Source organism: Neophocaena asiaeorientalis, unplaced genomic scaffold (genome assembly GCF_003031525.2).
Source record: "Neophocaena asiaeorientalis asiaeorientalis breed wild unplaced genomic scaffold, Neophocaena_asiaeorientalis_V1.1 scaffold424, whole genome shotgun sequence".
Classification (NCBI taxonomy): Eukaryota; Metazoa; Chordata; class Mammalia; order Artiodactyla; family Phocoenidae; genus Neophocaena; species Neophocaena asiaeorientalis.
The window spans coordinates 3,746,439-3,759,115 of record NW_020174430.1 but is presented as its reverse complement, the minus strand read 5'-3'; the positions used below and the strand labels follow the sequence as shown (position 1 = coordinate 3,759,115).

The window sequence follows — 12,677 nt, the reverse complement described above, 5'->3', positions numbered from 1 at the left end:
CAATGATTCTAACACAGGACCCTTGGTAGAGAACTACTGTCTGGCATCCTGATGCTTCAACTTCCCAACTTTCTCAACACATCCAATCTCTCTCCAGCTAAAGCTTCTTCCTGAGTTTATAAAAAGTCCCAAAGCCATCAATCCCCATGACACTCCCCAGGGCCCACACTCTACCTTTACTCAGAGACAGCGGTCCGGGGGTCCTGCTCTAACCCTGCAGCTTCGTCCCCAGCCCCTACGCCTCGCCCCAGCTTCCGTCTCTACCACCCAACAGGAGCTGCCCTCCCAAAGGGAGCACAGGGCTCACAGCTGCCAAGTCCAGGGGCGCTTTCTTTTGGCATCAGCTCTGCATTAGAGCGTAAAACACTCCCTTCTCATTCAAGCATCACCCCACTCCTCCTCCGTCCCCAAGAGTCCCAGTAGGGTCCCCAAGAGTCCCAGTAGGTCCCGGGCTCTCCTCTCCCACAGCTCCCCTCCTGGAAAAACCTATCAATTACCACCTCTGAGCAGGTGATTTCCGACAGTGCATTCCTCTGTCCTGAGCGACAGGCTTGCATTTCCAATTGTCTGTTCTGCCAGTGCTTCAAACTCCTCCCTGGAACTGGATGAATCGCCTCACAGGTCATCTCCTCCTTCTGATGGCCCTATGTCTGCATCTCCACTCAATGGTCAATTCTGCTGGCGTCTATTAAATTCCTTGTTTTCTGCCTGTTCCCATGGTGTCCACTAAAGGAAAACTCAGGACCTCACACAAGCCTTCCCACAGCCTTGACCCAACACTCCACCCACCCATCAAATGTGACATAGTGACTTCAGTCTTCTAACAGAACCACCGCCCTGCCTAAAAGCAAAGGAAAAGGAGTCCAAAATAATCTTTTCATGTTTCCCCTCTGCCTGTAATAAGAAACAAGCCCTTAATCTGGAACTTACATCTTCCATTAACTAATGTTCCCGATTTTACCTCCTTTCTCAGCATGAATCCGAAAGTCTTTGTCTAATTTAGACAGTAACACTTCTTTCATTGTGATAAAATACAAAATACAGGGTGCAGAGCATGCACCCCAAAACATGCCACTCTGGCACGAGGGTTCTATTGAGCTGAAAGCAACAGGGAAACAGTGCACACAAGACAGGCTCTGGGGCCCTCTCCACCAGGAGAGGCTGCGCAGCCTGGGAGCTGCTGGGGGTGCCACCCATAGAGCGTTCCTCACCAAAGCAAGCCTCTCCCCGTGCTTCCCACAACTCGAGCCGCAGGGCCCTTTCTCTGCCTCTTCACTTCTCTGTTAAGATGCTGCATAAGCCCAAGTTCAACTGCCCCTCAGTCACCGGGCAGAGCTCAGGTGGGAGCACAATACACACGGGAATACAGCTGCTTGCTTGCCTCTGGCCAATCCGTCTTCCATCCGTCCGACTTGCAGAGCCCCCGCCAATGAACCTGACATGGTGGAGGGAAGAGTTTTTTCTTCCCCTCCAATATATATAACACAATGTAACCATCTTTACGTGCACAGTTCAGTGGCATTAAGTACACTCAAGGTGCTGGGCACGGTCACCACTGTCCATCTCCACGTGTTCACCTTCCCCAACTGAAACTCTGCCCCATCAACCACTAACTCCCCAGCCCCTTTCCCCAGCCCCTGGCAACCACCATTCTACTTTCTACCTCTATGGTTTTGACTATCTAACTGCTTAAAAATGTGGAATCAGTGTTTGTCTCTTTGTATCTGGCTTATGTCACTGAGAACAATGTTCTCAAGGCTCATCCATGCCGTAGCAGGTGTCGGGATCTCCCCCTTTTCAAGGCTGAATACTATTCCACTGTGTGGATACACATGTTGTTCATCCACTCATCTACTCATAGACACTTGGGTTGTATCCATTTTTTGGCTATGGTGAATAAGGCCGCTACAAATGTGAGTACACATAAATCTGTTTGAGTCCTTGTTTCACTTCTTTGGGATTATACACAGAAGTGGAATTGATGAATCATAAGGTAATTCTAGTTTGAAGAAGCACCATACTGTTTTCAACACCTTTCTTCCTGACATAAGAACGTTTATGAGAAGTCCACTGCAAAACATCAAATTCAATAGCAATAAGCCCCAAGCCCAGCTTAAGTGATGACTAGATACTCCTCACTGTTGCTGCCCTTCCGAGTGCAGTCACGCAACGCTGCTGAAGTGGGGCAGCACCGGTGCTTAGACCTCTCTGCACAGGCTGGAAAGGAGAGCCTGCAGCCCCTCTTCTGACGGGAGAGGCGAGAGCTTGCAGTAGCCCACACCATGCCACATGCAGGCCTCAGGTGACACCCAAGACCTGGAGCCAGGCACGCAGAGTGACATCACATACCCCGGAGGCCATGGAATCAGTCCCCCCCTGCAGAGTTTCCAAGACTAGAACAAGGAAAACAATCCCCTGTACTTAAAAGGTATGTATTAACGTTTTAAAACTTGTCCTACTGTGTTACGTTTTACTCCCTCATTGTCCCAAAATATGGAGAGGATGGGTCTAGGATTAGAATCCAAATCTATGACCCACTTCTCAAGTGACAGAGCTCAGGACTCCGCCACCATCTCGTGCAGAGCTGGATGAGGATCAGTGGCCCTGAGGCCCAGCCAGGGGTGTGTGAAAGCCGAGTGTCCAACTTTCGGGAACTTTCAGAATCAGCTGTTAATCACAACATTTAAAATTAAATTATAGACACCTGCAATCAAATGAATTCTATTAAGAACAAAGGTAATATCCTAGCTATTCTGGTGTGTCATAGTCCTCTCTGCTCCTGGGCCGGGGGTGGTGGTGGTGACGTCTGGTGTCTGTGCAGCAGTGTGCTGTCGAGGGGCGGGTGCATACCTCTCAAGTCTGCACTCAGGGGCGCTGGGTCAGTGGCTCGAAAGTGGCCACGGTGGGGATACCGACACTCCAGAAACGGACAGACAAGCCAGGAGCACTCCTCCTGGAGGGAGGCCCACTGCACACCCCGCCCCCCCTCCACCGGCAGCACACCTTCCCTACAGCCACACAGAGCCTCAGAAACGGGACAGAGTCAGGGTCCGTCCACACGGGGCACCCTGGGGGCGCCACTTACCGCAGCTTCACGTTCTGCCCAGTGTAGGACTCATAGGGCTTCTCCACGTGGGTGAACTCAAAGTCGAAGGCCTGCGACTGGGTGACCTCTCCGGGCCGGGCCAGGTCCTTCACCAGGGACACGAACTCGTGGTGGTTCCCGCGGTCGTAGTAGAGTTCTGCAGGGAGAGCATCGACCACCTCTACCAGACCCTGAGCTATGTGGCCCGGCGAGGGGGCTCCCAGCTACAGGAGCCTCCCGCCAACTCACAGAGCCTCCAGTCTGGTTTATGGCTCCCTCGCTTCCTGCCCTGCCCCTGCACTGGAGCCCAGAACCCTGGGTGCCCTCTCCCGCCCCTTCCAAACACCCTGCGTAGAGACCCTGTCCCTGGAGCACAGCCAGAACCCGACATACTCCTGCTCCAGGGCACCGGGCAGCACCCGTGAGGGACACACCAGGGGGACTGCGATCAAAACGCCACATCTCCTAAAACACATTTAAAACTACTTCTAACTTCGGAAAGCATAGTTATTCAGTCACATCGTCCTCATAACCACCTTGTGAGATAGCTAGGACGGCCCTATCACCCATTTAACCGACAAGGAAACTGAGGCACAGTGGGGTCGGCGACTGGCCTAGGGTCCCAGGTCTCCCGCTGGACTGCGTCTACTTCTAGGACCTGGCGAAATGGGGGTAGCGACAAAACGCACTCCAGGTGTTGTGAGCACGGGACGAGGTGATGCAGGTAAAGGACTTGGAGTGGTACTCAAGAGACGGCAAATGCTCCGAAGTATTAGCTGCCTCTGCCCTTCAGAGAGGAGTCCACGTGGCCGACGGGACAGAGGGGCTGTAATGATGCCCCACGTCTAAGCTCAGGGTCCCCAGACTTCTGTGAACATCAGAATCACCGGGGGCTGTGTTAACACACAGACGGCTGGGCCCCACCCCTAGTGTTTTTGATTCCGGGGGTCTGGGGTGGGGCCTGAGAATGGACATTGTTAACAGACTCCCAGAGATGCTTCCTGCTGGTCCAGGGACCACAGACTGAGGAGCACTGCTCTTCACCCGTCCTCCTCTGGAAACAGTCCTGCTGTTTATTATGAGTCATGCCACCTATTTCTCCTAGGTTATTTATGCCTGTTTGTACTCTGCTATGTGCTAACTTTTGCTCCAGGCGTGGTCGTTAGAGATAAGGCCTATGTCCCCAGCTTCCTGGCACCCCCAGTCCCTGGTTGTGCAGCAGGGACACTTAATAGCGACTGTGACCCTGCGTGGCCACGTTACAGTCAAGGCACTACCCATGGGCACCCTGCAGCAGGACGGGCAGCAGGCAGTGTACTCTCGTCGCTTCTGCTGTTGGCTGCTTGGGGAGAGACAGGGCCACAGGGAGGTGTGCCTGGGACAACCGCCCACCAGGCCTGGCCCGCCTCTCTGGAGCACAGTGCTCCAGCTCTCTCAGAGCATCCGGGGCTAGGGCGGACCCCAGACAGCAAAGGTCTGAGCCCCCCAGGATCAAAGCCTTCTTGGGCTCAAGAAACCAGAGCTCTTGCCTTCCAGAGCCAACACAGTGTCCAGGCCTGCCATGGGGACGCTCGGGAGGGGAACGTGATTCCAGGGGTGCTTTTGGCCTTGCTGCCCTGGCCGCTGACCCTGACAGCGCCACCCCCAGAGCCTCTTCTCCCCAGGCAGCGAGGTATCGGAAAGCGCAGTGGGCTCTGTCCTAAGGTGTGTCCAGCTTGAGAGGAAGCAGCAGTGCGGTCAGTCCCCAGCCAGCGCTGCTGCTTCTGTATGCACACCCAGTGCACCCGGTGAGCACAGTTTGTGCTCATTTCCTACCTAGTTACGCTTGGATTCACCTTACGTTACAAACAATCCACCTTCTCTTCCAAACACCAAGTGGAATCAAGCAGCAGGCAGCGCTCTGGGTAGGGAGTGATGACCCACAAAGCCGCCAAAGGGGGAGGGCTGTTCAAACCTTCCGGGCAGGGGGTGCTGGGGAAAGGTGAACAGCCATCCCTCGTTTTGAAATCCAACAACTGTGCTCCTAACCAAGGTAAGGAAGTGCAGTGACCAGGTAGGAACAGAGCCAGTGGCCAGCCTGTGACAAAGGCCCGTCCACTCACTCTTGCTGGTCCTTTGCTACTGGAGTCTCTGTTGATGGGCACTGACCCCTTAACTGGGGAAAGTGGTGCATCCGTTCCCAAGCACTGGATTCTGCCATAGTTTCAGGGGACAGAAGCAGGCGGAACAAAGCCCCAACGTCTGTGAAGTTTAAGTGGGAAATCCCGGAGTCGAGAAAGATGGGAAGAGAAGGATGGAAAAACACACAAATGTGCTCACACAGCCTCAGAGGCAACGTGAGAAACAAACCAGAGAAGGATCCACAGTGTTCACAGAGCACTCAGACCGCTGGCACCAGGGGTCCCAGCAGAGAAGCCAGGCTGGGACCCCCCGGGGGGACAGGGCCTTCCTGCCTGGCGGCATGTCCTCCCAGGGCTTCCCCGCCTCCCCCCAGACATCATGAAAGAGTGACCGGTGCATAGTCTGAGTGGGGCTTGACTGGACTTTTTAATGTTCACTTTATAAGCCATTTGCAAGACTTCTGGAAACATTGTGGGGCAAAGGGGCAGAAATAGCAGCCGTACTTCACTACGTGCCAGAAAGTCTGGTTTCCTCTTGCATAAATTAAAACAGAAAACCCAAGACTGTTCTAGCAGGAGGTCTGCCCTAAAGAGACTGTCAACTGCCTCTTTCTTCCCAAGTTACCCCGAGTTCTCCCCAGCCTCAAAAGCCCACAGCGACCAGCCATTTCAAGCCAGAAGGAGGAACTGACCAGTTCTTTCTTAAGGTAACTTCCCAGTCTCCGTCCAACAGGAGGAAATGACTTCTGTAGTCAGGATGTTTTCACCGAAACTTGCCACCAATGGCTGAGGAGTGAATTTGCCACTTTGGAAGGAAAGTGAGCCAGCTCTGCCCCACGGGGTCATCCCGTGAAAGGCGCCCTGAGACGCGCTGCTGGGCTAGGCTTCACGCTGGTCTTGGAAGAAACCTAAGCCAACCAGGGCAAAAAGACCTGTTTCAAACAGGCTGCTCTTCCCAGCTGCTGTCTGCTGACTGGCCACCTGGTCAAGATTCACGCTCGCCACGTCCACTTGGACCTCCTGGGCCTGGTAAGCCTGCGGGAACAGTAACGTCTCTGGGCTGCCTGTGCCCAGCCAGCCGCTGCTCTACTCCAGGCCCTGCAGCAGACTGTGAGTAGGTGAGAATCAGTGTGCCTCTCCCTTGGCACTCATGGCTTCATGAATTAAAATACAGAAGGCCTCCAGGGTCTTACCAGCACAGGCTCGACTGGGGCTGATGGGTTTAGATTCACCCAGTGACATTATTTTAAAAACCTTAAAAAAAAAAAATCCAGAAGTTCTCTCTCTGGCTTTGGAGTGCAGGGGTATTCAGGTCCTCCCTCCTCTGCAAGTGTGACTGTCGAATTACCTTTGGTTAATTTAACCCCATCCATCTCCAAGGTGGCCTGACACCCTCAAGTGTTCCCCCAATGATTCCACCTAAAAAATGGTCTCTCCATCTTCTAATTACAGAACTTCCCTCAATACTCCTTACGTGCCACACTGTGTTCTTCTAAAAACATGGGCCATCGAGTGACATGGGGGGTGCCCTCACCACACATTTGCTGGTGTTGTTGGAACACAGACCAAGCCGCTGGGAAGTGCACAGTAGACACAGGAAGAATCCCAACATGGCTCAAAAACTTCAGGAGGAGGACAGAAAAATGCACACAACAGGTGGATGAATCAGGGGCAACACCTGAGCTGTCGGTGCAGCACTGAATGGGGGCCTGACAACTCTTAACTCCTTATGTTAAGGGAGAAATCACAAGGCCTCTAGAATAATGGCGGAAGAAGGGCTTCAGTCAGCCAGGGGAGGTCAGGGAAAGCTTTCTGACGGGTGTCATGCCTGCTGGGCTTTAAGAATGAGTGAGAGCTTGGGTGGAAGGCCATTCTTTGCAGAAGGATATTTATATACAAAGGGAAGAGGCCAAGACCCCTCTAGAAGGAACATGATACTTTGAGGAAAGCACACGTGGCAGGAGTGAAGGGTCGCAGAGACTCGGCCGGAGAAAGGCAGAGGCAGCTTGGGAAAGACCTGGATGACTTCTCCCCTTCAACCGGCAGGGAGTCAACAAGAAGAATTTTAAGGAGGTGACTGACCATATCAGCACTGACGTTTAGAAAGTTCACTCTTACAAGAGATGAACTGAAAGAAAAGGCAAACAAAGGCAGGAAGGCCAGTCCGGCTGCTATACACAGAAGCATCAAAGTTAGCAGTATCGAGAGTGGAGAGGAAGCACAGACTCGAGATACCCTAGAGAGCCGCTGGAGAGGACACAAACTGAGACTCCAGTTGGACGCGTAGGAGGGGGAGGGAGGGGCCTCGAGGACTCCCGGATTTCTGAGGCTGGATGGACCCAGGTGACGGGCCAGAGTGGAGAAACAGGAGAAGCAGCAGGGCTGGGGCTGGAGCAGGAAGAGAAAAAGGTTTCTGGTTTGGATGTGTCTTTGAGGGACCTGAGGGGTATCCAGCGGGGGACTCTAGCAGACGGTTAGAAACCCAAGCATGAAACGCAGGGGAGAGTTCCGGTGAGGACAAAGGATTGGGAGTCATCGGAGTCTAAGAGGACACTGCAATGATGGGTGTGGACGAGGTTGCCAGAGTAGCTGACAGTGTGAGAAGGGCCAGCAGACAGAAGGGCCCCCCTTCCTGCCCACCTCCCAAACCAAGACCGAGACAGGAGCTTTTCTGAGCAGGGGCTGGGCCGCTGTGAGGAATGGGGTCTGAAGAGGACCGATGCAACGATCACCAGACAGCTGTCTCTGCCTGGACTCCGGGGAGACCCTTCCACAGGTTTTCCCTCGGGCGAGCGTGCCTGCTGAGAGAACACACCGGGCAGGAAGTGCAGGGAGGCTGGCCTGGTGTGAACAGTCCCGTGGGCTGTCGGCAGAGGAATCAGGGCTGACGTTTTAAAGGTCCGGCCCCTGGAAACTTCTGGATGGATCCAGCTTAACAGGGATTATGAGTGTTTGCGATGAGTGCCAAACCCTACATTTCACGTACATTGATGATCTCTAGTAGTCCTCATGAGACACTTTCGAAGTCTGTACCTTATAAACGGAGCCTTATCTAACCTAAGTAACCCTCTGCTTGACCCTCAATCACGCACCAGGCTGTCCTTCTACAGAACACATAGGCAGGACACACACACTTTTTTTTTTTTTTTTTTTGGTACGCGTCCTGCTGAGAGAACACACCGGGCAGGAAGTGCAGGGAGGCTGGCCTGGTGTGAACAGTCCCGTGGGCTGTCGGCAGAGGAATCAGGGCTGACGTTTTAAAGGTCCGGCCCCTGGAAACTTCTGGATGGATCCAGCTTAACAGGGATTATGAGTGTTTGCGATGAGTGCCAAACCCTACATTTCACGTACATTGATGATCTCTAGTAGTCCTCATGAGACACTTTCGAAGTCTGTACCTTATAAACGGAGCCTTATCTAACCTAAGTAACCCTCTGCTTGACCCTCAATCACGCACCAGGCTGTCCTTCTACAGAACACATAGGCAGGACACACACACTTTTTTTTTTTTTTTTGTGGTACGCGGGCCTCTCACTGCTGCGGCCTCTCCCGTTGCGGAGCACAGGCTCCGGACGCGCAGGCTCAGAGGCCATGGCTCACGGACCCAGCCGCTCTGCGGCATGTGGGATCTTCCCGGACCGGGGCACGAACCCGCGTCCCCTGCATCAGCAGGCGGACTCTCAACCACGGCGCCACCAGGGAAGCCCCATGGACACATACACTTTCATCAGCAGGAAAAAGAAATTAATCATAAGGATAGGAGTGTTAATTACATAAACCACTTCATTTTCAAGCTGTGGAACTCTTCCCAGAAACTCTTCCCAGGAAGCAGGGAAGGAAGGAAAGAAAGAAGGAAAAAAGAAGCAAATCCAAGAGACTATGGTTTGTAAGAAGAAAAGTTCTGAGTGAAACCGACGAGGAAGGTGTCCAGAGCACAGTGACATTGCCGTTCTTACCGCCGTCCAGCTGTAGGACCATCCTGTGCGTCATCCGTACAGCCAGACCTTAGAGCCCGACCGAAGTTCCACCCACTTCATGCAGCATCAAGAATGCAACGAAGGAGAAAACCACACGACCACAACCACGGGGAACTTACTCACCAGCCTCGCTCCAGTGCCCTGAGGTCAGTTCACAGAGCCTCTCAGGTACAGGAGACAAATACACCACACTCTGCACAAAGCCTGGTCCCTACACATCTCAACAAGGTGATTCTGTTATTATCCTTGTCTTACAGGTGAGAAAGCTGAGGCCCAGAGAGGGGTACAGCTTCCCCAAAGCCAAGGGTGGACTCAGCCCAGAGTGCTCAGGGGCCCAGGGAGAGTTATCAATGGAAGCAACAAAAGGTTCTTAGAAATCTGAGCAGGGCTGCTGTCCTGGGATGCCAGGAGACAGACAAGAAGGCAGGGCAGGGACGGCACCTCATCAACTCCCTTTCATTCAGACTGCAGGGAGGCCTTGCCAGTGTCCCCCCTGAACAGCTCATTTCACAACTGCTGGGGCACACGGGGGCAGGGGACGCTCTGGTTACCTTTCATGTATTGGCGAGGTGTCACCCCCTGGAATGATGGTACAGACACTGGCTAGACATGCCTGTCTGCACTCACATTGCAGAACCAAAGAATCCAGCAATAACCTTAAAGCTACGACATAAAAATACTAATTCTAAGTAGGCAAGGAATTCTCCACTTCTTACATCTTACGCCTAGCACAGAATGCTGTGGGTTCATCCTGTCTACCCAGTGGCTCTTTGCTAAGAGTGAGTTTACCATACACGGATATAAGACATTCCTGTGGTTCTAGTATCTGGCGGGTAGAGGCCGAGGAGGCTGTTAAACACTCACCCACAATAAAGAATGATCAGGCCCACAATGTCGACAGCACTGCTGTTGAGAAACCCTATCCAAGCCGGAAGCAAGAGAGCAGAAGGTCTGAAACTCACTCTTCAGCTCCCCTTCAGGCCACTCGTATTCTGGGTTTAAAGTAACAACAAACAGGTTCCTATAGGATCAGCCAGCCTTCAACCTGATTTCCTTTTCTCAAACACCAGAAGCCAATACTCCAGGCTGAGCACTGGGCTGCAGAGGCAGGCCGCACGGCCTTTTCCCAGGGCTCCAGTATTTCCTGCCTCTGTAAAAGGGGAGCAAGATTCTGTGCAGGGCTCTCAGGGAATGACAGTGAGCATTCAACGAGCTTTCGCAGGAAATCCCCCCCCCCTCCACCAGGGCCAGATGTGCAGAGCCTGGTATGGGGTATGAATTCTGTGCCAGAGGTCTTTTCAGGCCACATGGGTATTTACTGTGACTCTACCCCTGAACGAATGACAATGACAATTTATTTCAGAAGCACCTGCGAGTTTTAATAAACACAGTCCAAAGAGAACTGGAAACAACCCCGTGCTGACTGGCAGCTCTCAGATCTTCGGTACAGCTATTGCCTTTTATTGTCTAGTTGTAACTGCTAACACTCATGGTGGAAGAGTGTTAGAGCCTCGAGAAATTGTGACCACTTAATTTGGGTCTTAGGAGCATCATTTCTTTAAGAAGATGAGTCTGCTGAAGGCTAGGTTCTAATCAAGTCTAAGGGACGCCGGCTGGGTGGACAGGGGGCTGACGCTGGAGCCCGCGGGGCTGCTTTCTCAAACAGCTCCCGGTGAAGGTGGGATGTGAGAGGCGGGCGGGACACAGGTACTAGAAAGGGGTGGACTGGCCGCGGGACTCGGTGGCCACGACCTGCGGGCGGGCCCAGCAGCACCGAAGGCCGGGCAGGAACAAGGAGCCCGGATCCCGGGTGGGCAACAAGGCTGCGCGGCCTGAGGCGGGGGAAAGGGGATACGAAGTCGAAGTAATGGGGGCGGGGGTTAGGAAGCAAGGGTTAGGGAGCAGGGTTATGCCCCCGCCCCCGCCTCTCCTGCTCGGTCGCCGAGCCTCCGGCGGAGTGCGCGCTGCGCATGCGCGCCGGGAGAGGGCCGCTCGGCTTTCCCGCAGTTGACATGGCGACCAGGGCTTCCTTCTGGATCTCCGGCCAGATGTCCCGTAAAATTCAGAACTAAAGATGTCCTTTCTGAATGCCTTGTTTTGCTTTTCCTTTATTTAGTTCGGTAAACGGTAGGCCGCCACCCACACTCGAATGTGTACACCTTCGATGCTGTCTGAGGGGTAAACGCGGCCCTTTGACACGCACGCGAAATGCCGCTTGACAGGGGGCAGAGGTGACAATTACAACAAAAAAGTATCCTGCCTCAGATTCTCTTCAGAGTGTCCCCATTTAGGGAGACGGGGTAGGAAGGACAACATTAGGTTTAGCTCTTGACCCCCAGTTCCGAGGAAAAGCTGAAAACGACCCCCTACCTCGGCTGCGTGGGTGGGTTTGGGCCCGCCTCACTCTTTGCGCATGCGGCGGAAGGCCCTGCTGATTGGCCAGCGGAAGGACCGGCGGGGCGCGGTAATTGGTTGGTGCGAGCCCCGTGTCCCCCTGAGCCCGCTGGGTCTTCTCGGCGCGCGCGCCGGAGCAGCTTTGAAAGTTGAGGCGAGCGGCGGTCATGGCGGCTTGGCGGGACCTGGCGAGCGCTCTGCAGCCCTGGTGCCCGCTGGACCTCAGTCCAGGTGAGGACGCGGCCGGGGCCTGGGGGCTGCGGGGGGTGTTGGGGAGGGGTCGCGCCGGGCAGCGGCGTTGGCGCTTCTCCGCGGGCTCCTTCCGCTCTGTGCTCCTGCTTCTCGGCCTTGCCTCCGGGTCTGCGCGGACAGCCCCGCAGGTGCCGAGGGTTCGGCAGCGCGTCTGTTTGTTGGGCCGGGCCGACTTCCTGAACTTGAGGCCCAGGGGTGCGGCTGGCGTCCCCGGGCGCCCATCCTCCCTGAAGGGCAGGAGGTGCTCCCCTCCCCCACCTCCAGCCTCTGGTGGCGGCGGCCCCTCGTCCCAGCCTCGCCCGCCGCCTCCCGAGGCTGCGGTCCAACCCGCGCTCTCGCTGTGGCCCGTCTTGGCGCTTGGGGCATCTCCTGTCCCTTCTGGTGCCAGCACTTCCATCCCGACCCGGCCCCACACCCCTTCCGGGACCACCTTGAAAAGGCCAGCGTGACCCGCCGGGTCTCTGACCCTTCAGTGGTTCCCCCGGCTTCCTGAGTTACCACAGCCTCTGTTTGCGGCGAGAGCCTTCACCTGTCCCTGCGGGTGCTCTTTTTCCAGAGCTGAGCTCTGGAGTCGGACCTGGGGCCGGTGCCTTGGTCCGCCGCTGAGCACCCGAGCCTCGCGGGCCTCGGTCGCTTGTGTCAAATGGGGGTTCTGAGATCTACTTTGCGGGCGTTCGTGAAGATTGATTTAATACCTGCACCTGCTGTTAACAAAACAAACTTGGGTCCACTTGGCCCGTGCGCGGCAAGGCCAATCTACTGACCCCCGGTTGTGGTGAAGCAAAGTGCAGCCTTCATTGCAGGAACCGACAAGGCGTCCAGGCAGCTTGTGCTTAAAAGACCCCAACT

The 12,677-nt window shown here is 54.6% G+C and overlaps 2 protein-coding genes across 4 annotated transcripts in view; one reads left to right on the top strand and one right to left on the bottom strand.

Annotated features, from left to right (window-relative positions):
* Positions 1 to 11,745, bottom strand: part of VPS26B (VPS26 retromer complex component B) — a 17,741-nt gene extending 5,996 nt beyond the window's left edge. Inside the window, exons 1-4 of the mRNA XM_024756880.1 lie at positions 11,553 to 11,745; positions 10,894 to 11,014; positions 4,349 to 4,427; positions 3,086 to 3,309 (exon numbers count right to left, since the gene is read on the bottom strand). Coding sequence (XP_024612648.1) covers positions 3,086 to 3,309; positions 4,349 to 4,427; positions 10,894 to 11,014; positions 11,553 to 11,745 — 617 coding nt within the window. The remainder of the gene's footprint in view (positions 1 to 3,085; positions 3,310 to 4,348; positions 4,428 to 10,893; positions 11,015 to 11,552) is intronic.
* Positions 11,707 to 12,677, top strand: part of NCAPD3 (non-SMC condensin II complex subunit D3) — a 57,259-nt gene continuing 56,288 nt past the window's right edge. For 2 of the 3 annotated variants that reach the window (XM_024756876.1, XM_024756875.1), the window contains exon 1: positions 11,707 to 11,807. In XM_024756876.1, coding sequence (XP_024612644.1) covers positions 11,744 to 11,807 — 64 coding nt within the window. In that variant the 5' untranslated portion in view covers positions 11,707 to 11,743. The remainder of the gene's footprint in view (positions 11,808 to 12,677) is intronic. The other variant, XM_024756877.1, reaches the window with a different exon arrangement.